Raw genomic sequence first — 26,038 nt, forward strand, 5'->3', positions numbered from 1 at the left:
TCTTGTCCAGAGTGATTCATGTCCAGAGTGAGTTGGCTGCTAGGATTTGTGTCATTGCAGTTGTCTTCACTCCCTACAGCTGCCCTCACTGTCTAAACCCCACACTGGCTCACTGTCTCTGCTTTTTTTGTTAGTATGTTAACATTTCTGCCCCCTGGACATGTTTACCATATGGCTGGGGAAATCAGGAGCCCCACTCCCTATGTTAGAACCGAATTAGTAGCCAAATACCAGTCTTCTGCCACACAGGTTAAATACTTTTTTTTTTTTTACTCTTTCAGGACATTTAACTGCTCCTTCAGTATATTTGGACAACCAGACACGGAAAGAGAGGCACTGTTCTCCTTGGGCTCTTTAGTGATATATTTTCATAATGTGTACTGTAAGACAAAATAAGAAGTAAAAATGAGGGTGATTTATTTCTTTCTTTTTATTCCTCCCTTGTGTAAATTCTAGGCTGGGTTCATATTATTAGAAATGTTGTTTTAATTTAACTTTCATTTCTGATGATGATGGGGTATCAGATTCCAGTGAACTTTTAAATTAATATTTCTTGTCTAAACGGTATTCTGTCCTTTTATTTACATTAAATCAACCCATGAGAGCAGCATAATCGAAATGCCAGTTGAATAAACATATATTTTTATCAAGTCAAAGTGCTAAATTGAATTGAATTAGGTCAATTTTTTTAAAAGAAAGAAGGTATTTTGCCAAATGATGACAAATTACCCAAAATACCCTCCACTGTAAATCACAATCCTGAAATGATAATATGAAACTTAATCTGATGATTTTTTTAGCTGTGCTACCCCCTGATATGGGTATTATGCTGCATCTGACAGGAGAGACTTCCAGGCAACTATGTGAAGAGGCAACTTAATCTCTAGCCTTGTTTTCACAGAAATGTTGTGCACTGAGCCAAGTGTCACCAATTCTCAAATGCTTTGCCTCTCATCTCGCTGTGGTGTTATTAGAACACAAGCCAATTCTTCAGCTTTAATAAAATGAGCTTATCATGTTCTGCTTGAGGGAGTGAGGAATTACATAAGACTGTAGCTTTAGTTGCCACTGGCCACAATTTGTCTGGATGGATAAGTGAGGATTTAGAAAGGAAGAAGATGAGCATATGTTTCCTATCTGTTACACACAAAGAGCAAGTTGAACTCATTGTAATTCTCACATTTGTGTAATCTTTACCTTTTTTACTTTATCTCTGGATAAGTTACTCAAATATACAAAACATTAAAATTAGAATTAAACTTTTTCGTTGAAAGTTTTTGCACTTTGAAAATGTACTGCTTCAAGACTATTTAGGGGGCTGAAATCATCAGTGGCCCCCTTTGCAGTCAACCCCCAAAACACCTCATAAGGCTTTTTCATTATGTGATTAGAGTATTACTGTACCAGGACTTGACAGTTTTAAAGTCACACATACCCAACAGAGGCTACAGCAGAGGGGCATAGATGTGTAACTGTACTATGCTCAAAGAGCAGAGCACAAAAGTTGCTTACCTTTCTTTAAACAAAGCCTTGTTTTGGACGTAAAAGCAAATGTGAGCTACAGCAAAGCCTGCATGTCCATGTGTGATATTTTATTTTAAACAGACACACACGCACCCGCACACCTAAGCATACCACAGAATAACTGTGTGCTTGTGTAACTGTGTTTCCACGTCTGGTTGGTGCTGGCACAAGAGCCAGACGAATGTGTTTTATCCAGGGCCTCTTTCTCTCTAAGCCACCTTCCTTTCCATTCAGCATTGACCTTGGTGCTTATGAGGAGGCAGGGCTTGACCTACATCCACCCCCGTAACTGGAACTAGAACCTCCACCAGCCCCTGCAGAATAAAGAGACCTGACACCATATTCTACCTTTTCTCCCCAACAGCCATTTGCTCTCTGTCTCTGGTCATATTTGCTGCACTTCACACTTTGAAAGTACAATCCGGCGTAGCTCCAGCATTTTTTGCAGATTGTCTGGCAGCTGAGGAAAGTGGAGCAGCAGGCTTCATGACTCGTCTCTGAGGCACCAACATGTCTGTGTGCACTAGGTCACCATTAGCACGCAGGGGCTTAGCACCATGCTGGTGAGAGTTTAGCGGCAGGTAAACCCTCCTCTGGTTTTTAAAGCAGAAGTGTCAAACTGGCTGATGCAAATGGTTGTACATACATGTAGCTGCTAGCATCTGGTTGGAGTAATGTTCTTGTTCTGAGAAACTGTGTGGTGGTAACAGAAGGTTAGGATAAATCTCTAACTATTTGTAAGAGGTGTGTGCAACCAAAGTCTAAAGATTTACTCACACATGTGTGTGGTTTTAGAAAGGCTTGGTTGGGTTAAATCATTGTAATGCACAGTGAGTGACTTGCTAGTGCTGAATAAAAAAGTAGCACATCACTGCTGAAGTAGAATTGTTCAGTTCAGCAAGTCTCTTTAAAGGTAAAAGGTTTTTAAAATGTAATAATTAAATGTCGCTGTCAATGCTACAAAAATATCTCTTGAATAGAGGCTAAACAAAGGTTGCTAAGCGACTCCAAGGTGCGGGTGAGTGATGAGTGGTGATTTTTGGCTGGCACATTAATATTCAAATTAGCAGCCAAAGGTGCTTGTTGATGAGGTATTTCAAAGTGAGTTCAAACAGGAATCAAACACAGACAAAGGGTGTCACACAGTAAACCATCAGTTTTGTGAATTAATGAAACTCTTAGCTGCTGTTGGAGGAGCAGGCCCGTTGAGGAGAGTGTGCTTAATGTGCGGAGGGATTACCAAAGCAATGCATGAGTGAGCACGGTTTTGTGAGGGGAGGGTTTGCATGAAAGCACCATGCGTGATTGGAGATATATCATGAGTAGTCGAAACCCACACAGAGGAAATCAAAGTGGTAAGTGTCATGCTACCAGCATTAGGGAAGCTCCTGGCAGAACACAACCCGTAATATCTGACCCTTAGCCAAGAAAGGCTCATCATTTTTCTTGCTGGATGGCATGTCATACCTCCACTGGTGTTGAATGACTGCAAAAATGCGTGTGTATATGACAGTGTTTAAATAAGGCCAAGGGACCCATTTAGCATTCTGAGAGAGACATGAGATAATGGACACAAGTGTTGATGTAGAAATCAGGAGGTGGGGTGGACTGATGAGGCCTCTAGATGGTGTTTCACCTCAGGAGCAGTTGTATCAAGGCGTGGGAGGGTTTTTGCTAAACATACAGCAAGCCAGCTGATAAGGGTTGCCTCTATTCCAAAGACCACAGGAACAGTTTGCCTGAATGCAGGGATTCATCACAGAGAAGTCTCTGGTTCTTTCTCTTTTTTTTTTTTTTTTTTTTTTATTTCCCTTCTTTTGTTTCCCTCTCTCTCTCTCTCTCTCTCTCTCTCTCTCTCTCTCTCTCTCTCTCTCTCTGTCTCTCGCTCCCTTTTACTGTCTCACTCGATCATGCTCTGCAGAACTCCTTGCACGATCTTAGGGAGGGGAGAAAAAAAGAAGAAGAAAAGTGGGTCAGGGCGACCTATTTTTTTTTCCCACAGTTCACGGAGGCAGAGGGTGGCAGTGTTATCGTCAGTTAGACGAGGAGCAGGGCCTGATGGGGAGGCAGGGCCTTGTCGCGAGACGCAGCCACTCAGAACTGGGTCAGCAGCAGAGGCTACGTCTTGTAAACGGCTTGTCATACTGGGGAGAAAAGCTGCAAATGAACCATAGATTATACGCCCCAAGCTGAGCACTGAGGTCTCTCCTCACTCCCCAGCCCCACACTTCAAAAAACATACACACATATAAGCCTCAGAGTAGTGCAGGAGTCTCTGAAGTGCTGCCACCTCCTATAAGTTCCTCTCTCCTCCTCTCAGTCCTCAGTAATAGCGTTTGATTACTGCAGTCAGACCTGACAAGCTCAAAGCCTGAGCCACACATGCTTTTAAGTAAAGGATCTTTTCACATTTCTCTTTCTCTCTCACTGACACACACGGGTGCTGTTTTCTAAATATAGTCTGCTTTCTGCCAGATTTGCTTCGCTTTATTCAGGTCAGGTTATTTACTGTACCAAGTTCAACTGTGGTTTAGATACGATCAATAAAGATGCTTATTCAGATGAAATGACCTATTTGCATATCATCTGTCCCAAATGTCAGGTTAGTGAATAGATAATATGCTTATAGAAGTCCCTGTGAGATGTTATTTGGCTCATTCTGATAAACTTTTCAAAGGAATCCCAACATTTGAGCAGACTGATAATAAGAACAAGGCACATGTCCATATATTTTTGATATTGATTTTCACATGGGCCTGCTGCCTCATATCGTTTGTGTCTTCAGACAAGACAGAGCAGGTTAAACACTGGCTTTGATCGTCTTCTCACAAATAATTGCTGCAGCTGTTGTACTGAGCTAAGACCTTTACAACTGAAAATCAGAGCTTATTCTTGCATTGGGGGTCTGCTTATGGAGCAATGCAATTTTCAGGCAGTAGAGCTCACTCATATTTCACTATGTGGAACAAATCTGCCTGTAATGAATCTCCCAGGACACACTGGTGCCTCTACAACCGAGTCTGCTTTTTGGCTCTAATGTGGGGGGTGGAGGGGGCATATAGTGGGTCTTTTTTAATATTTTAACGCACCATTCTCCCTGATATGAAAACAATATTTTTTATTTATCTATATATATTTTTGATGGCAGACATTTCATTGCAAATAAGCACAGCGTTCATTAGAATTAGTCTTTTCTCTTTTCCTATATCAGTTCTGGCTAGTGGTAATCATATTGGTTTTGCTCTCTGTAAAAACAGTCTTATTAGACAAGGTGTCACGCTAACAAACATAACATAATATCCTGAGGTGGGGCTAAACATGGCAGGGGATCAGATTAGCAGTGAAGACTAGTACACACACACACACACACACACACACACACACACACACACACCACTCTCCTCCGTGCCACAGCACCCGAGCCCTGCCACTGTCAGGAAGTAGACCTATCTCATGTTATTCTTAGCCCCAGAACCTCATGTCTCTGTGCAAAAGCCCCTTCAACACTAATTGAGGAGACTGCTCATGGCTCATGTCGCTCAACGGCAGCCTCTGAACGGGTGTATACATGTCACAGCCTGTGTGTTTGTGTGTCTGTGTGAAGGTGAGACATGCTGAGCAGCAAACCAGTCAGAACCAGTACCTGGCCACTTCAGCCAGTGCTTTTTATATATTTTTTTTTTTTTTTGTTTGTTTTTTTTTTTTTTTTGGTGACAGGGAGCCACCACAGTGCCTTTAGCAGATGGTTTCCAGCAGGCCAGCGTATGACATGTGATAACATTACAGTTTTGAAAGGTCAGGCATGAAGAGAACCAGCAGGAGGGCTAGGACAGTCTCCTGGTGTCCAAACCTCCAATACAGTAGTCTGTACACGCACAGTTGTTCATCATATGTATGTATGTTCAAAAGAAAATGCCTTTTATGAATTTTCAAAGTATTGTGCACACTGCTCCCAACAGGGCAATGCAAATATTTACTGGAGTATTTGATCCTTTGTGGCCTGAGCTGCCGTTGCAGGGAGGCTGCTGCAATATTTGCATGCTGATAAAAATCCTTTCTTGTACTTTTACAGTAGACTATGCTGAGCACTCATGCAAGAGCCCAGTTTGACAGTGCAGGGCCAGACTTTGGACTGTGGACCAAGGTGTTTACATTGGAAAAACAGAGGTCTTCATTGGAACCCAGTGCTGTGACATCAACCTTTTAAAACACCGAGTCTGAGGCAACACCCCATCTATTTAGTAAAAGAAAATTGAATGACTGTTAGCTCACGCTCACCCTTGAAATGGAGGTATAGGAAAAACAGCTTTGAATTTCCTTGGACATAAACATCACCTCTGGAGTGGATGGATGTGTCATCACACAGGTATATTCCAAAAGCAACAGCACCCCACAACCCCTACCCATCGACCTCCCAATCCTGAAATGGCACAGGGCAGCCTGTGCATCAAGGAATAGGTGGTAGTTTAAAAATAAATCTACACAGGCCGGTCAGAGATTTTGAAATTCTGTTTCTATCTCAGTCTGATAGAGAGGTTAAAGATACAGCATCCTGATAAATCGCTTCCCACCAGAGGGAACAGATAAGGAGTGGCGTAGATTGAATAAAAGAGCTGAAGAGAAAGGGGTAGGATAGTTTAGGGGTTGGTGTGGGATGAGAGGAGGGCTGAGATGTCTATCAGGCCACATGAAGGTTTTTTTTTTTTTTTTTTTTTTTGTCTTGCAGATCCAGTTCAAGGGCGCCTGCAGGCACGGCAGCTCTCGCTCTTGCCGTGCCAACACTGCTGCTCAAGGTCATATGAGCCAGCCCTGTGACATTAAAGAGGAACAGGAAAGGGGAACACAGGAGGGGGAGGGGGGGCATCAACCACAGACATGCACACAAACACAGAACTGAGCTATGAGCTGGAAGGAAAAAGTCGCTTTCAACTCCCTAAATCTTTCCTGTGACTTTCTGCACCGGTGTCTGGGGCTACAGTGGATTTTGTGAGGGCAAGAACTTTTTAAGGGCAGTAATGAGAGTGTCTTATTCTCTTTGCACAGAGCCAAGAGATGCTTGGCTAACTGCTTTGTAGTTGCCAGCCACACATACTGTGTGTGTGTGTGTGTGTGTGGAGAGAGAGAGAGAGAGAAAGATGGAAGAGTAGAGTCACAGTGATAAACCTCAGGGGAGGGAGGTAGAGAAGGGATAAAAGGTCTTAAAGTTATTTAAAGGGACAGGGAACCAATGGCAAATGTCCCTCAGCTGAGGGTTTGGGCTGAAGTGAGTTTTAGCTTAAATTAATTCCACCTTTTCTGACCAGTCTGGTCCCTGTGAAGAGCACACACTGCTGTACAGGCCAACTGTAGTGTGTTTGCTGGTGGTTTCAGATAGAGGTTCACATGTTTTTACAATTGGTAGCTGGCGTTTTTAGGCATACTGTTGAACACAAACAACAACTAAAAGGCTGAAGTGTAAATGTAAACAGTTTCGGCTCATTTACTCAGCATTTTAATAATGGCAAGCCGAAAAGTCTTTGCTATCCTACCCACCTGCTGTGTTGATGAAGTGCTCATTCTAACACAAGTCAGAAACACAGTATGTTGATGGTGAAGGGTCCTGGTTTTGTTGATGCTGATGCTTTGACACAGCAGAACCATTCCTAATGTTATCAGTAGCTCCTGTGCTTCTATGAAAATGTCTACATAGATATTTGTGTAATATGATTACATAACATTGTCATTTTCTGGAATTGATGACACATTCATATAAGAATTTGTTAAATAATTTATGAATAAAATGTTGAGTAAGCTAGTTTGGCCAATGGAGGCTATGTAAGAGAAACACAGCCTACATTGTGAATCTAAATATCTGTGCTGTCGTGTATATGTGATCCTGTAAGCTGAAAAGCGCAGCCCTTTCTTATTCATTCGTTCAAGTAAGGTAGATGTGATAACATCTGTATTTTGTGTGTTTATCAGGGAAGCACACTGCTAACCATGTCTGTTCATGCACTAGTTTTAATCAGTAATTCCTGGGCAGAGTCGACTGGTATGTTGTTGTAAATAGTTGATAAGTTTGTGTTTTGTGTTGTGATATCATAAAAGGGTTAGGCTCATTGCTGAATATCATCCAGGTACACAGACATTATAGATAATAGGATGTTGTATTTAGTATCCATGGGCTGCTTCACAGGTCCTCTTTCTGTTTACATTGTCATCATGTGTTCACTGGTCAATCAGGGATTGGTTTGCGGTGCACATTACGCCTGCTGCACGCTAAGAACATTTTCTTGTCTGATAGCAACACCCAGCTACACATATCAGTGTTGTATTTAGGTAGGGGCAAAGTAATGAGTTAACACCACTTTTTTAACTGGATCACTTCAAGCTGCAGTACAGGGTCTCTGCTATTTGGTTAACCTCTGACCTCCCTGTGTCAGGGAAAGTGGAGAGGGTTTCTTACAATAGACCATAAAGTTAATAATAGAATGCATTTAATATAGATGAATTAAAGCACAAGAGTGTATTCTGCAGTAGCCCAATTCAGTTCCCGAGCTATGATTTTATACTGAAATTGAAGAGGAAGTATGAAGGTGAATGGAATTGAGGCTGATTGTTGGATGGAGATAAGGCGAGGCATTCTGGAAGAGAACAAATAGTCCTCCTATCATCTAAACTTCCTTGTAGATTTTAAATCCCAGGCAGACACTATATGGGTCCACTAAGTCTCTCTTCCAGGCTGCTAATGGAGCACCTCGGGCTATGCATCAATATGACATCACAGATTACAATCTTTAGACTTTGGGAGCACTTTAGGTACTTTCAGTGCTGGAAGAATAGAGCAAGAACTGGCCAACAAAACACTGAGCCATTATAATAACACTCACGGAGAAGGGTGGAGTCGCTCGGTGATACAGCCTGACATGTATTACAGCAGTATTCCCAGAGAGGCTTGTGGGTCTCTGGGACCTGATAGAGAGCTGAATGAACTGGATGGTATCTCTTGTCTCACACAGTGTCAAAATGTCACTAAAGGCTCATTAATGGAATTGGAGACTGTAATGTAATTACAAAATATAAACATGTCATCAAGGTGTGTGTCACAGTCCAAAAAAATAATTAGTTAACAGAAAGCAGAAAAAAAGTGAGAGTGGCTTTGGGTGATGAAAAACAAATCAACTTTTAAACTTTAGAGTGTTGCTGAGTGGATTTCAGCGTTTATGTAACCGGACATTTCTCCTCTACCTGCATGGCCCTCTGTGTAAAGGGGCAGATGGGGTTTCAACCCAGAAACTTGTAGCTGAGTGGAAGTCTTTCTGAGGGTGGAGGAACATGTGTTTCCAACCTGTGTGACATCTATCCTTAGTCCCCATGAACTGTACTTTCTACTCAGACAGGATTTACCGGATAAGTGTCCTCGCACTTGTGATGCAATCCTTTTGAACACTAACCACTCAAAGCAGGATTTGAAGCTCCACTGAACCCTGATGAACTTTGACATTTCAGGCAGAAAAGAAGGAGAAGGGTGTAGAAAGAGTCCCCTCAGAGCAGCTAAAAAGCCCACCCCATCCCCACTGGGCCTCAGCTCCCAGGATGTTCGATCACACCTGTGCTGTCTCCCAGCTGGCGTAGTACCATTTTGACTCTATCTTTTGATTAAACGAAAAAGCATTTAGACTAAACAATCAATAGGTACAGGCTTGAGTCGTGCATCATTCTAGCATAAATCTTCAAGAGGCCTGGACTGGAGTCATCCCTGTATCGTTTTTGCTGATTAGTTTTCCCATTACTCAAAACAGATGTGTTCACTGGTGATGAATGATCCAATTATGGGATATTTGTCACCCATTTCATATCTGCTACTAGTCTGGGACAGTAAAGAATTTCTCTTTGGCGCTCCCCCTTCATTCCATGGTCCATTGTAGCTCAGGGCCTTGTGATCTGGTCTTTGGATTTTGTGTATGAGATGGGACTTGCCCTGTGGAGTTTTTATGTCCCCAGTAGCACCCCACCATTTCACCCTGATCATCTCATCAATCTTGTAGTTACAGATAAAACAGGTACTTAACAGAATACCCAACACCTGTTTCATCATGAGTTTAGAAGGATATCCCTGTCCAGAAATTTCATTGAACTTATGTATCCTCAAAAGTTTGTAGACCCTGCTGCCCCCCCGTTGACGTGCGTCAGATAGAAGTCATACATGTCTAAACTGTAGGTGACCCCCAGCTGCTCCGCACACGCACACATACTCCAAAACAATACAGCACAGACACTCACAGCTGAAAGGATTCATGTACGCTCCCTCAGCTGCCCCACCACCACGCTCCCCCACTCTCCGTCTGTGGACAGTAGGCTGATTCTCCTTCCCTGAGCCTCCTTCCCTCCTTTCCTCTCTCCCTCTCTCCTGCTCTGCTATACTGAGCTGCGTGTGCTCGTGCCTGTGCATGTGTGTGTGTTTGTGTGTGTATGTGTGTGTGTGACAGCTGCCTAATTGGGCATTCTCCCCTCGTCGGAGCGCCTGCCTCTCCTCTCTCTCCTCCAGCCTGGGCCGGGGCTGCTGACGAATGGCAGCGGATTACAGATGAGGACACGGTGACCCGCCTGACCTTGCTGCACAGCCGCGGGGGAGGGAGAGTGGAGGGAGGGGAAAAAGAGAGCGAGGGGAGGGGCGGATAGGGTGCTAGGACTGCAGAGGGGCGGTGCAGGGTATGGCTTGGTGGGGTGGGTAGGGCGTAGGCGATAGTGAGCATAGGTGGGGGGGATCAGGTCAGCAGAGGAGGAGGTCGCGTCAAGGTGGGTGAGATATTGGGTGCTTGGGGGTGGGGGGGGTGGTTTGCCAGGTGGCTGGGCAGACAGGAGGGTGGACAGACAGGTGATCAGGCAAATGACATGTGTCACATGACAGTGCCCCCCCCCACTACTTCATCCATGTCAAGGGCACGATCCCCCGCTGGCAACTACCACTGCGGCATTTCGCCCCCCATCTTTTTTATTTATTTCCTTCCTTCCCTTTCCTCTTCTATCTCTCTTTTTTCTGTCACTTTGTGTTTGTCTATCAGAGAAGCAGCTTCTATATGGCTGCTGGTTTGTCTCAACACACCCCCGGGGTCTGATGTGGTCGGTCAAAAGGAGGTGGCAGATCCCTGAGTGTGGTGAATTTTAATTTCTGTGCGCACTATAGATATTTCCATGCCCCCGCCCCCAACCCCCCACCTTCCTGCTGTGCGTGTGAGACTGCCAAGGTGAGGTTGTGTCCTCTTGTTAAGAGCGATTAATGGCACTCGTTATGTACATAATGAAATATCCCTGCTGATGCATAGGGTGGTGTTGTCTCTCTCTCCCCCCTTCTGTCACACACACTCTCTCCCACAGCCTGTTTACGTGTGCATGTGTGTGTGTGTGCGTGCAGTGTGACAATGAGGACACTTTGTTACAGCCTCCAGGCAACTCCGGCATGTGTTTGATATGGTGTTGAGACCCCCCCCACCCCCCCAGCACCCTTGTAGGCCATCTCTCCAAATGTAAAACAAATGGGAATTAAAGTCATATCAATTCTCAGTTGAGTTTGTTCCTCTTTTTTGGCTTTAGAAGCAACACTGCGGTTCCCTGCGTGACGTGAGTTCTGAGAGATAGAGATGGGTTGCTCACGATAGAGTCCCATTTTGACTGGTAGAGTAAATTTAGATCTAATCTTCTTGTGTGTTCTTTCATAGCCCGAGAATGTTCACCTTACATATCTGCTTTTAAGTTGACCTTGTTGTGTTGTATGCTCCTCTGAGGCTTGTGTACATGTGTGCCTTTCTTGACGAGACATCATTCCCTATAGGTTATTATTTTGACCTAGTGTGTATGGGTATGTGTGTGTGTGTGTGTGCGTGCGCGCGCACTAACACCATTCAGTGCCTGAGTCAAGCTGTGCAAGCTCTTTTAATCCCACGCCCCGGTGCACGTAGGCTTGATTAGTGGCAGCAGTTATCTGTGCAGAAGACAGCCCGCCCTCCTTTAGCATTTGGTCAGGTCTGGGGCACTGGGGGGGTGTCAAGTCATGAGAAAGGTGAACGAGGAAGGAGAAAAGCAGAGTGGGGGTGGTGGTAGAGGAATAGCGGGATCGAGGAGGAAGAGGGGAGGGCAGAAGCCTGATTAGTATTCTAAAGGAGCACTCCTGCCAGTAGAGCAAATTGATTACTGCACTTTACCTGTATCAGCCTCCACAGCTAAGGATGACAAGGTACGGGAGCATGATGTGTGTCTGCATTCACCTCCCCACCACAGCACAATAGGCGTTAGTATTTGGCTTAGTGTGTATTTTTTATACTTTTACTTATTTATTTATTTTTTTTAACTGTTGTACTCTCCACTGTATATTTTTCTCTGTCCTTCATTACAGAGAAATAATAGGCCAGTGGCAGTTTGTTGCTTGACTTGTCTCTCTCTCTCTCTCTCTCTCTCTCTCTCTCTCTCTCTCTCTGACTTCATTGTCAATGCCTGACTGAGGGGAGACAGACTCATTTCCTGCTGGCCTCAGCCCCATGCTTGTCTGCATCTATGCTGACAATTAGCATGTTTCTCTTACAGTAAAGGCAACCTGATCAACCCTATCAATTCCAAAACAACCCATCATCATCTATTTTACAACTGATGTCTCCACTTCTGGTCTTCACCCTTCATATCCCTGCCCGATTTTTCACTCTATCTACTCAGTCATGGACTGATTACACCTTGGCTGCCAAGGCAATTAATATCAATTAACCTCTGTTTTAAAACCAGCAGTAGTTCGAGTAAAGACAACCATTACTTCTGTCTGTCTGCATTTGTCATCGGTAGCTGAAACAAATATGTAAAGAGGAAAATGGCCTCGGAATTTTTTCTTTCTTGCTTCCACTGTGAAATTTGAATTCAAAGCCACTAATTAGTTCAGCTTGTCAGTTCTATGCACCGTGTTGTCAATTGTCAGTGGCCACTGCAGAGATTTTTTACTATAATTTTTTTTGTTTTAATATTTACTGCCTGGCGCCCGGCTGGCCCTAAGCCGTGAACCCTCACATTCACTGACAGAATGTGGCCACTGGACGTTGATTAAGCACAGCCTTATCTAATCCACCTGTTTTAAGAGGATCTGGTCTAAATGCAGAAGTAGAGTTGTTATTTCAGCATGATTAGGTTTGTTATCATCCTTGATTCAATTGCATCAACGAGACCTGCTCATACACACCTGACATGATGCTCATGAGTGATATCCAGATGAATACTTCCCCCTAACCCACACCCCTCACATTCACATGCTCGGCTGCCAAAATCCATTTACTGTAGTTTGTTTGGTTCATTAGCATTTTTTCTTTTCAAATGCTGCCAAAATAGGCCTGGACATTACCCTGGATAGCTCATGCAGGACCTCACCTCTTCTCCAGTGGCCCTGCTGCAGTTAGCAAGTAGTACTGTGTGACCACTGTGTGTTAGACTTCCATGCAGAGGAATGCTTCGTTATAAACTGGCGGTCAAGCTGAATAAAGTGTGTTTTTGGCCGACAAAATGTACGTTTTCGGTGGTTCTTTTGGGAATCATGCTGATCTCTGCACATCAATAAAAAGGACACATAGCACATAAATAGTCACACATTAACTTCTTGCTGTGTTTAATCCTTGTAGAAAACTGTCTTCAATTATTTTATGTTATGGATACATATTTTTACTATATTTAATACGTAACTTAAGGTGTCCAAAGTCTGGAGACAGTATGAAAAAGATCATGGACTTTAAGGTTACCCTTAGCACTCCAACAAGTCATGCCTGGATTCAGTTATGCCATTGTCTTTTAAGCAAGGGATTAAAGAGGAATCTTCCCATGTCATGTTGTATAGATTTTTGTAATGCCCCTTTAAAATGAAGGTTTTTAGCTGTGTAATTCTCTTAACTACACTGCAGTGTTCTGGGAGTTCTGGTTACATTTGAACTATGCAGCAGTCAGCACTGGAGTCAACTCATACTCTCACTGATGTGCAGTAAAATGTTTCAAAAGAGAGGCTGCGTGTCTTAAAATTTTTATGGTGAATGTAAAGCTTTATATTTCTGGTAAATCACTGCAGATAGGTGTGTTTCCAGAGTCAGTTTGCAAAAGCCTGGTTCAGGTTCTGTCCTTTCTCTTTTCTCTGCAGATTACACTGCATGATGTTTAGCTGAATACGCACACACTGCTTCAGTGTTGTTTTGCGTCATGAAGTCCAAAGTGTTTTAACTTTAGTGTAACACGGGACATTGCTTTATCGTGTTGCCATGTTGCCATTTCCATGCCCATGACAGTGTTGTTGTTGCTATTTCCTAATAATAAATAAGGATCAGATAATAAAGATATGGATTATGTATTCCTCTCTCCTAACCAGCATATTTTTGTTGGCTGACAAAAATCTACAGTTTCAACTGAGCTCATCTTATTCTGACCCAGTTTGCAGTTACTGAGGACAACAGACAACCACATATATTTTCATTATAGTTGACGAGGGTTGTCCTGTTCTATAACCGCTTAAAATTAGTTTCGTCCTTTGCCCTGCTTGGAAGGAAATCATAAGAGGCTTGTAACATGAACTTAAATAGGTGTCTTCGTCTGTGTAAAGCTTACACCTGGTCTTCTCTAGGTTGTGTAACAAAAGGGTTGAAAGTGGCACAAGATCCTTTGCGTTGACAGGACAGCAAGCATATATATATATATATACTGTATATATTTCTATATATATATATATATATTTTTTTTTTTATTTGTTTGTTTTCTTGGGGTTATCCCTTCTGCATTGTCTGGAAATATTCTTGGCAGCTGTTACTCATGTTTTTAGTGCAGCTCTTAATGTACTTAATCCTCTCACAGTTACAGTTCAGTTATTTATTTATTTATTTATTTTGGTCAGTGTACTTCTGTCTTTCTTGATATTTGTGCCATCTGCAGCTTTTTACAGCATGTTGCTTAATTTATTTAAGTGTAGTTGAATAATAAACCAGATCATCCATTCATTTTATAGATCTATGGATGTGTTTGTGTCTCCCTTGCCTGACTGCCAAGTCACAGGCTTAAAAGGGGATTTTGATTATTAACCTGGATGCTAATTCAGAATCTGAGACCGTCAGGAATATTTAGAGCGAAGCTGTTTTTGTTGGTTGCACCAGCCATTGCTCTGTGAGCACTGGGTTGGACATCAGAGCCAGGTGTAGGACTAATCTTATTGAAGTCTCCTGTTCATTGGCATGTACTCAGCCCTGTCCTGCCAGCTGGATTGGTGCTGGTTGAGAGATTTTCTCCAAAAAGGTTGCACATAATTGTTTTATACTTTATTGGGTTAAATGTATCTAATTAATTTAAGAGATTCCTTTAATCGTGTAACTTTGAACTTTGACTTTGAGTAAGACTGGGTTCCCACTTAGGTAAAACGGAGAAAAGAAATACAAATTGTGATTTTGATGTTTCTAATGGAATATCTCTTCACAATGCACTGTACCCTGTAATATTCTCCAGCCTCTCCCGGAGTGAGCATTAGAATGATTTAAAAACTAGAAAGTAGGTCATTGGGAGCATTATGAAAGGCAAATGATAACAGGGACGTGTCCTCTTCTTTTTCTGTCCTTAGATCTCTGCCACACACCATATTACTCCAAAGCATCCCAAATTACCCAGAGTGAAAGGAAAAAAGCAATACTGTTTTAACCCAATAAAGACAGACATCTCGCTGACTCATGGCAATAGCCTTCTTAGGGTTGTTGCCAAGGATATTATGGGAATGATTCTTTAAAGGACAAGGATTTTTAGCTGGTTTTATCCAGCTTTCAGGGCAGCTTGACAGTGGGACATTTGATCTCAATTGCAAAGTGGCCCATTTCCCGCAGACATCACCACTGCAGTCTGTTTCAAGAGCCTAGTTCTGCCTTTTGGCGTGCTGGCCATGGGGCAATCAGCTGTCCCTTTTTCCAGCAGCAGTGTTTACAAATGGAAAATGTGTGTTGTTTCGGGAGGGAAATGAGGACCATTTTGGACAGACGATGTAAGCAGGAGATTACCTTGGAGCCCCATAGAAATGAATCAGGTATAGATTGATGGCAGCCACGGCTCATTAAGAAGGAATGTGTGTGTGTTTAATTGATGCACTAATTCTCAGCCAGTCAGGAAATGGCCCTTGGGTGGGTCTTCCAAATCGCACACAAATATTTACTATAGACACAAACATTTTTGTAAGAACATCCATGCAAGTCTGGGCATGAAAGGTCAAGGGTCTGTGATAAAGTCCAGTGATATCATCAACGCACTGGCTTGTTTGGCAGGGTCGTATTCCAGTCAGCTGGGCTCTGAACCGCTGAGATGACTCATCAGTGTGCATGAATTCCTCTATGCTCTCGCTCAACCCCTAAGAACTCTTTGTACTGATGAGTACAGATGAAGTTAAAATCCACCCCCGCGCTCCTCATCCAAGGCCAGATGCAGGCCAAGAACTTAAGCACTCAGGTCCCATTTGCGTTTGAGTCTAAAATGTTAGCATTCAGTCGTCACACGTTCTTCCTCACACTGAGTGGATGGTTTGTGCTACTTAACACAAGAGCTCTGACAGACACCATTCACATATCATGTTTCCTTTATGTGGGGTACAGCCATGGGATTCTGTGTGCACACATGGGCATGTGTGTGCGCTATGCATGACTTGTTTGGCCATTGCATTCTAAGAAGTGGGTCAGAGTGCCCTAGTTCTCATTGTGCGGGTGTGGGTGGGTGGGTGTGTGTGCGGGTGTGGGTGTGGGTGTGTGTGTGTGTGTGTGTGTGTTTTTTTTTTTTTGCATTTCTGTGTTATTCTGTCCTGATTGACTTATCTGCAAAAACATTTTCTTGCTCCAGCTCTCCTGCTGTTTGGTAGCATGTTATTCTCTTGTTTACCCCTCTCAAGGTGAACAAGAGCTTTTAATTCAACTTTCCTTCAGTGCACCCGTTCACTGGTGGAAGGTGCTGCAACAACTGCATTTGGTCAGGTAGCTTATGTTTTGTCTTATTTAATCATGTCAGGGCATATTGAATTTACAAATAGCGGTCACATGGCATGTGTAAGTGAGCTACCCCCGTTGAGTATGTGCAGCAGGGCTGGGCTGCAGATTACATGATATAATAGTGTTTAGGCATCGCCTCTCCTTTTAAATTCCTTTAACCTTGACTTCCCTTAAATGCAGGGAGAACACATCTGCCAGGCTGGTGTCAGACATTAGTAATACACACCACTCGGGCAGCATTGTCACTTTTTATTAACGCCCAGAGCTTTGCATGGACACCAGCTGTTGCATGAAGTGGAAAAGCCTTAGCGGTATGAATGACCTTGACTTTAACTGCCGCTCCTTTGGCTCTTCCCCTTTTTAATTCTTTTGTTTGGTCTCATACATTTTAAATGGCTTAAATGGATTACCATTCCTGACAATGAAGGTCATTTAGGAACTTTTTTTTTTTAATTTAAAAAAGGAGTCTGCATTACCAGCAGGTTTATGATGGAGTGTTGCTTAGAATGGGTGGGAGGTTATGATCTGTAGGTCAGTGGAGAAGATAAAGGTTTAATCTTAAGATCTAATCATGTGTACTGACACTTTGTGATTTGGAAGTTTTGGAAAATTTGTGTGTCCTAGGAGAGAGCAGAAAGTGTAATGACCTTTCCTGCTCTAGGTGTCTTTCTAAGTACAAGAGGAGCAAAAGAGAGAAAAATAGATGAAGCCCCTCCACATCACTTGCTCTCCCTCCCACATGTACGTGGCAAACTATAGGGGTGAAAATCACTTCAGAGCGGTGTCGGCTCTGTCATTGGCTGACATTGTCAAGGATAATGGATAATGACCACAGAACCCAAAGAGCAGCTCATTGGTGCTGGGGTGGCCCATGGATGGAGGGGCGAGGTGGGGGTGGAGGTCAGGCTTTTTGGGTGCCACCACCAATGAGATGACATGTTAACAGATGTATGAGGTCATTTTCAATGTATACACCAGGGGAGATAATGTAATAGTAATGCACACATCACACACTGAGAGTGGAAAAGAGGGGGGCTGTATGCTACAGAGGACAGCGCTCCCTGTATTAAGGTCATTTATTTGTTAACAGAGCTCTGTCACTGAGGAGAACATATTTTTTCTTGCCCTTGCTCCTGCAGGACTTTTTGACACTGCTTCTGTCATTATTTGTCTCTCAAGAGCCCAAAGGTCCCCACTTTTTTTTTTATTTATTTTAAGAGCAATTCATACCTTATGGAAGATAGTCAATGCGGTAGCTGTGATGTATATAAATTAATAATGTGCAGGGTCGTAGTACACCTGTGCTGCCTTGTCTGCTTTGTATTGAAGTTTTTTTTTAGGCAAAAGCATAGGTAAGGTCATCTCATTCCAGAGGTTCACTGCCAGTAGCAGGGAGATGAACAGAATTGCCCATGTTGAAACCATGTCAGTGTTTATTTTCCATTTTCATTTTTCCTCTCTCTAACTGGAGGTGGGGCACTGTATCGTGGCATTTTAGTTACTTTGCAGAGTTGTGCTGAAGGTAAACATGTTTATCAAATGTTGTGCTACAGGGCATTCTATTATAATTGCGTTAAGCTCACTGGCGGGAAAATAGCTCTAATCCTGAGCATCTAAGATTAGCATGACAGCAGACGTCAGATGGCCCAGTGTGACCAGGTTGGCTTTTGTTGTTGTCAGATTTAGGTCAACAGCTTAAAGATGGCCTTGAACTGTAATTGATGCTGATGGGCTCATCCCTGGGAAGTTTTTCTATTTTATACAGTCTGAAATGTCTCATCCAATTTTGGAGCAACCTGATTGTTTTCCAACTGCCACTCAGGCTTAATTACACTCAGATGAATTTAAATTCATCGTCTAATCCCAGCTCATTCTCAAGGTGGCATTAAAAGTGCCACTTTGTGTTGCCCTGACTGTCATGACAACCTGTGGACCTTGGCCACGGGGGTGGATTTCAGCCTGATTAGAAGCCTGCTGCCTTGTTGTTTTTGGCCCTTGCTGCTGCACTCTGTGAAGTAGTTAGACTGGAGACTGCGTGGGTTGCTGTGGCCTTTCGTCATAATCAAGGGCTGCTGTCCTGTTGTGTGACCTCTATGTTGGTCCATTCAGCGGACACCAAAGGTGAGGACAGCATTGGGAAAGGACATGGACAGCAGCTGAGCTGAGGTGGAAATTCTGTATTAATTAACCTTTATGGGTTGTGGCCAGGACTGTCGGAGGTGTCCTGTATCCACGGAAACCACGATGACAGGGTTCAGAACAGAGGTCTCCCAGGGCAGCGCTACTGACACTGTCATGGCAACTGGCACAATGCTCACCCTGGTGTCACTGGTTCTGCCCTCATGACAATGGTGTGGTGTGACAGGTGCACCTGATTCTCCTGATTCCACACACACACACACACACACACACACACACACACACACACACACTCACTCACTCACACATCCACACATCCACACACAAAACATAAAAATACACAACTGTCAAGTACAGCCTGTCTATTAGCCATAACTGTGCTGTGATTCTGCATTGCCTTTGTACTGTACTCATAAACACAGTCAGTCAGTTCATTTTGCTGCTCACCTCTGATTTAAAAACAATTCAGCCTTAGAAGAGCCAAACCTGCTAAAGGATTCAGAGCTGAGCAGGTTTTAGCAGAGACCACGCAGACTGAGCTGGATTTCACTTTCTCTGCATGACTGAGAGTATGCATGCATGTGCTTTATCTACATCATCATGCACATATCTGTGCATACATGTGGGTGAGTGGGTGGCTCCTGCTCTGTGCAGACTGAAGGTTTGCTTGGTGTGAGATGCTGCTCAAGTGCATAAGGAGCAGAAGGCGGCAGGGGGGATAATCCACTGAAATGACAAGCTGCATAAGAAATTATTCACAGCTCTCAAAAGGCCCTTCACTTTTGAAAGACATCGCTGTGAGGGGCTTACAGCTCAAGACCTGAATGTTTTCTAGGTAGTGGTCTTGAATTTTCAATTTGGATCCAATCAGGCCTAATCTACATTTGTCGTCTGTTCGGTGGCTGTGAAGGGAGAGTGCAGAGAGAAGGAGCCGTGTGCAGTCAATCTGAAATGTTGCCAAGTAACAGAGATGGCTGACAAGGTGGTGAAATGAATATGATATAGTGCTTTGCAAATCCCTGCCTCTCACACAGTTTCTCCTTTTTCTCCTCCTTTTCTCTACCCAACCATCCCTTCCCTCTGTTCTTACTCTCATTCTCTCCTATAGGTCCCCCATATGAGATCTGCAAAGCTGAAACGTGCTACTAACTGAACCACTGCCAGGCCTTAGGACAGACATCCCAGACATCCACAGCCACGGAATGTGTCACCATCTTTGTGGTGAAATCCCAATGACTCCTTGCTTGCTGCTCACATAAGCCTGGAGCCGGGCCTTCTGGGAACCTACGGTGTTTAAAGGCATAAAACAATGCCTGGGAGGCCCACGTTACCCAGATTGCCTCCAAATATGGCTGCCGTTTTATCACGGTACTGACTGTGCCCACTACAGAGAGGGATCACATCTGGCGAGGGCATCCTTCAGCCTCCAGCAGACTCACTCTGTACAATTCCCTGTCCTCATTTTGTTATTTTGGAAGTACATGCCACTGTCAACCAGATGACCTAGTGGACATTTGTTTTCCAGTAGCCGTGCTGAACCATACGAGGGGATCCTAGTATTGAACATGACTCATGGGGAGGAGCCTGGCCCTGAGACACACAAGGATTCAGCTGTTTTAACTTATCTGGAAGGTTTACTGATGCATCCAGTGGTGGCCGGGCCTGGGGCCACGGCTAGTGGGAGGTCTGAGGCTGCCCATAGCAACCAGGAGCAGGGTGACAAAGTGGGCGGGCCATACCAACTGCCCAACCATGTTCCAGCAGCTCCCAAGGCTGGAACCAATGGGCCCACACTGGGTTCTTCACAGCACCTGAAAAAAGCCCGCCTACTGCGCTCTGGAGCCTGGAACGATCCAGGGAATCAGCGGATGAGTTCGCCCCCAATGGAACTGAATGGTCAGGGGGGAGGCCTGCAAAATGGAGGACTAGAGGTATCTCCTCATGCTGGAGAGAGCACACTGCTGGCTTCACTGCTTCAGTCATTCAGCTCACGGCTTCAGAGTGTAGCAATGTCTCAGCACTCTAATAAGCCTCCCAGTGAGTGCTCCTCTCCAGCCAAAGCACCACCTGCAGACAAAGACCCACTTCCTGTGTACGGGACAGCCTCAAGCCGCCTGAAAGGCCTAATGAGGAAGAGCAAACTTCAAAATCACAGCAACACACCTTACAGTCGAAGGGGACACAATCAAGACAGACCCCCAGAATCACCTCGGTCTGCACATAGCGCCACACCCCCCTCTGCTCCAACAGCTGCTGAGTCAGTGTCCTGTGCTGAGCGTTTGAAGGCCGTCGCCAACATGGTGAAAATCCGTTCTAGTCCAGCACCTTCACCCAAACCCAGTGTGGCCTGCAGTCAACTGGCTCTGCTGCTGTCCAGTGAAGCCCATCTCCAGCAGTACTCCAGAGAGCATGCACTCAAAGCCCAGCTCTCTGGAAGATCTGCCAGCGAGAGACTTGCTGCCATGGCAAACCAGCAACATGGCCAGGACAAAAGGCCACCTAGTGTGGGAGGGACTCTGCCTGGAGCTCCAGACACCCTAAGCTCGTTAACAACCCAAAATGGAATGACAGCAACAAACACAATAACAACAACACTCTCTCGAACAGCCCTGTCAAGTCCACAGAGCCCCTCTTTGCTGCGAGGCCACAGTCAAAACTCCCCAGCCACTCCCCCACATCCTCCAAGCCACACTCACAGCCAACCACAGAGGGAGAAGCGAGGCTTTGACTCACGTCCAACACGTCCTCCCCAGACATGCAGCAGCTTGCTGCTCCTGCTACTCAACAACCACAACAACCAGAAGCAGCTGACCAAGAATGGGCACCTGGAAGACAACTGTGGTGTCCTGCCACCAAGTGGCTCGTCCTCAGTCACATCAGACAGCGAGTGTTCGACCCAGGAGAGGAGCCTGACCAAGGACAGCAGTGATGCAGAGAGTTCCTACTCTAGTTGCTCTCCCATTGACCTGTCCATGAGAAACCGAGCCAGCACACAAGATGCAGGCCAGAAAACTTCCACCCCTTCTTCCTCCTTCTCCTCCTTCTCTTCTTGCACCCCAACCCTCTCTGCTTCCACCACAGTGTTTTCCTCCACCACAGCAGCATTTTCTCCTCAAACCTCAGCTCAGCCCTCCACCACAGCCTTTTCACCATCCTCTATTGTTGTCTCCTCCGTTTCCAGTGTTATTTCTTCATCTTCCTCTTCCTCTATCTCTTCCTCCTCCCTAGACAAACTAACAGAATCTTTAATAAACAAGTGGAAGCCTGACCCATCAGGATCAAAGGTGTCCAAGAGTAAGGAGTCTGAAATCTGCCCAGACCTAAAATCTCACCCTAAAGTCACACTGATGCAACTTCTTCTCGACCGCAGAAACAACGAGATGGGTAACAAGAGTATAGGTAACCAAGATTTGCCACTTGATATAACTATGGCCACCATGTCTCGAAGCCAATCAAAGGGACTGGTGCCCTGGGAGGACACAAGGACAACAAGCCCCACAGATAGGCCTGTAGCCCCAGCCCAGCCAGTCTACTCACTTAATCGTGACCATAGTGGTGCCCTATCCCCATACTCTTACCCATCCCCCAATGTCCAGTCCAGCCCACTGGATTTGTGTAAATCTAAAACCTTCCCTGCTGAGAAGGCTTCAGAGCCCACCTTCAGTGCCAGTAAACTGTTGCAGAATTTGGCTCAGTGTGGCACTGCTTCTTCCTCCCCACCCATCCCCTCCACCAAAGAGCTTGATACCAGCAGGCCCATTGCCCTGTTAGAAAGGCTCAATGCTCCAATTCACAGGACCACCACTACTCCGCTGTCCGACAGACCCTCAGGCAGCGGGACACCTTTCAGCCGAAAGGAAGCCTCTCCTCCTTCGACACAGATCGAGAACCTTCTGGAGAGGCGCACTGTGTTGCAGCTCCTTCTAGGAACAGGCTCAGCTGCTACAGTCAGCCGTAAAGACAGGCCCAGTGGGAGGAGGAGTGTGGAGGCGGCAGGAGTGGGCTATGAGAAGAGCCCTAGTGCCTCCATCATTTGTGACACCTCCAATGGGCCTCCTTTGGATGTAAAGGTCAAAACAGAGATCACCGAGGGGGTAGGACTGTCCTCTGCCATGTCTGAGGACCTGAGTGGCAGAAAGAGACCTAGTAGCTACGAGAAGAGCAGCCCCCTCTCAGATTCACAGCAGGACTTAAAAACAGAACCACGGCCTGCGGAGGTCATAGCAAAATATGGCCTCCTCAGTCAGCTGCTCAAACAACAGACTGCTACCTACTATACCAGTGCTGCTATGCAGCCTGAGTCACAGCCCAGACAGGTTAAAGAGGAGCAGAGGGAATATCCAAGCCCCAGTCCTAAGAAGCGACGCCTCTGCTCTGATCGGACTGACAGGATGAATAATATCAGCTCTCCACGAGCACTGGACACTGGTGACACAAACATTTTTACTTCTTCTGTTGCTCAGGAGGACCCTGACCAGCAGAGGAGTCTAAAGGAAGAGGGGGCTCCATCCAGGAGTCCACCAAGTGATAGCCTCACTAGAGAGAGCAGGGGTTTCAACGTGCTCAAACAACTGTTGCTCTCTGACAACTGCCTGAAGGAGCTGTCCCAGCAGCCCCGGGGGGCATCCAGTCCTTCTGTCCTGCAGGCCAATGGCAAGGCCAACGGCAGCATTCTCAGTCAGCCTGCGCATAATCACAATTTCCTCCACCTGCCCAGCTGGCACCCCCACGGTTCCCTCAACTCAGGGCTACAGAGTAATCTCAGACCACTGCCCACACTGCCTGCAGGTGACAGCCCTCTCCGTAACCCCTGGGGCAGCCACCCAGCTCCATGGCCTGTGACTCAAAAACGGGACCCCCCTACTCTAGTCAAACAGGAGCCTGAGAGCCCTGTGCGGTGGAGTAGTCAGGAGAATGAGGAGGAGGAGGGCTGTGACTCAAACCCAGATTCTCCCCGGCTCTCGCGCTCCAACCCCATCCTGTATTACATGTTGCAGAAGGGCAGCATTCAGTTGAGGAAGGATGTGAGGGATCAGGCGGAGGGCACCCACTCTGTGGTCAGAGTGAAAGAAGAGCCAATCAGTGACATGCATGCCTATGAACACAGTCTGAGCTCCACCCCGCAGTCACCGACCCACAATGACAAGCACAGCCATGAGAGCCAGGGGCTGAGCCAGTCATCTGAGTAGAAGTTGTATCAACTACAGAGAAACAACAAGTGGATATCATATTCATTGACTCTTTTCTCATTTTTTAACAAATTGCCAAATTGGTTTGATGAGACAAAAACAAAGAATATAAAAAAAGAATGTCAATTTTTTTGTGGAATAGATGCAAGTTCAAATTCAAATGCACACCTGCATTGCATTCTCTATTTTTAGATCGTGAGGTGATGGGATGGTACAAAACAGGTATATCTTAGCAAAATGGCTAATTGACACAACCAAAACTACACAAGTCTCAAATGTGACTTTTCCCATCAGTGATTATTGTGCACGACATTATTAATTTTACCAGCTATGAAGGCCTCCCTTTATTATTTAGTCTTGCTATGATTTGGACAATTTGGTCTTGTCTTACACTTATTATTTATACCTTAATTGCACTCATATCACTATTACATGTCCTCTTTGTTGCCTGCCCTAAAACATTTAGAGAGAACATTTCAAGCAACATTTATTATTAATGACTCCAAAAATGTTTGTACTCAGTTCAGTGGACATTTATTTATTTTCCCCATCAGAACATTTTCAGAGAGAGTCCCATCAATTTTAGATAAGATTGCAAATAAAGTCATTGTGGAGCAGCAACAGCACACTGTCGCGGTGACATGATGCAGTAGCTTCAGTCAGGATCCTACAATGATAGTGCTTTGTCTTGACTTTCCCCTGGTTTAATTGCCAAAAGAGCAGGAACATATCTGAAGAGGATTGAATGGCCACAACTCATTGTGTTTTGCTTTTATTTGAATTGAATTTTTAAGGCCACAATTTGAAAGTGCAAATTCAGGCTAATGTGTTTGCAGATTGTGCATTTTTTTTCTGAGCAGATGGGTCAACGGTGCTTACAGCTGAGTGACTGTGTGTAAACAGGTTTCTAGAGCAACAGTTAAAAGGCTGCAATGTCTGAGAAACTTATCTTACCATCCTGGGTAAACCCACACAGCTTTTTTTTTTTTTTTTACATACAAAAAACCTTTCAGTGTGAAGCACATGGCTTTTTCTTTTTATTTCATCTAAAGAAGCACCCGGTTTTTGCACTATTGAAACTGAGTTCTTTTTGTCCTTCTCAGAATGATTTAATGGCATGTAATTAAAAAAAAGTCAGTATTGTTATCCGTTGAAAATTTGACAGTTTGTGGTTTAATTTTTCATAATTTCTTAACTGTTGTGGTTTCTGGACATCTCTTTTTATTTTTGTGGCAGTCTCTTAACTCATAAAAAGTCAAAAGAATTGCATGATAATAAAGAGAAGACCACAGGTACATCTTTGTTTTCAAAGCAGCTGGATATGTGTACCTGCCCCCCAATAATCACCAAGATGAGTTGGTGTCTTGAGGGATATTTGGTATCTAGCTCCTTATTTTGATTGTACTGTATTCTTTTCAGTTATTTTCACACACCGCTTTATCCATTTAGTCTTGTGACCTTTTTAATACATATAACTATGATGAAGTATGTCTCTTCAATTATTAATACATTTTCACAATGGTTAAATATATTTGTGTAAATAGTACTTTCAGTATGAAAGATGACTATTTTGTAATGTTTAAGAAAAGATATTACCCTAGTTTTTAATGCCCTGATATGTAAATATGAATTATATGCGTATAAGTGTACATACAAAGGCAGAGGATGCTATGCCCATCTTTTTCTTTTTCTTTTCTTTTTTTTTTTTTCTTTCTTTTTTTTTGGTTGGTTTGTTCTTTGCATGTGTCTCTATGTGGTAAATGATAATCTATCCTGCCCTGTGTTGTGTAATAATGTCTGACTCTCCTCACTGCTGCCTGTTGCATGCAGACGCATGGGAACTACCTGTGTATCCCTACTGGTGATGGGGGAAAATGTCAAGTCTTAAAATAGGTCTTTTTTTATCACAGAGAGAGGTTCGTTTAGAATAAGAACAGTCTCTAAATAACCACAGACTGTTGAGCAAGTTGATAAAAATGTGTGAAAAATAAACGTGCATTGAATATTTTTGTGTTTTTTGTTTTGTTTTTCTTTTCTGTTACTGGTTAACAAAGCTCTATAAAAGAGCTTGGGGCTTTAGTGGGGGATTGACGTACAATCATAGATCTGCATTGTGCATCTAAGAAATACATTTGTAGCAGCAAATATTAAAAAAAAAAAAAAAAAAAAAAAAAGATGTTTCATTTTTTTCAT

General features: G+C 44.2%; 1 protein-coding gene across 1 annotated transcript in view; it reads left to right on the plus strand.

The window, feature by feature from the left end:
* Positions 1-26,038, plus strand: part of nrip1b (nuclear receptor interacting protein 1b) — a 34,442-nt gene extending 8,404 nt beyond the window's left edge. Inside the window, exon 2 of the mRNA XM_029520092.1 lies at positions 19,765-26,038. Within this exon, the coding sequence (XP_029375952.1) occupies positions 20,222-23,845 (3,624 nt within the window). The 5' untranslated portion in view covers positions 19,765-20,221 and the 3' untranslated portion in view covers positions 23,846-26,038. The remainder of the gene's footprint in view (positions 1-19,764) is intronic.

The sequence above is a fragment of the Echeneis naucrates genome, chromosome 14 (genome assembly GCF_900963305.1).
Source record: "Echeneis naucrates chromosome 14, fEcheNa1.1, whole genome shotgun sequence".
Taxonomy (NCBI): domain Eukaryota; kingdom Metazoa; phylum Chordata; class Actinopteri; order Carangiformes; family Echeneidae; genus Echeneis; species Echeneis naucrates.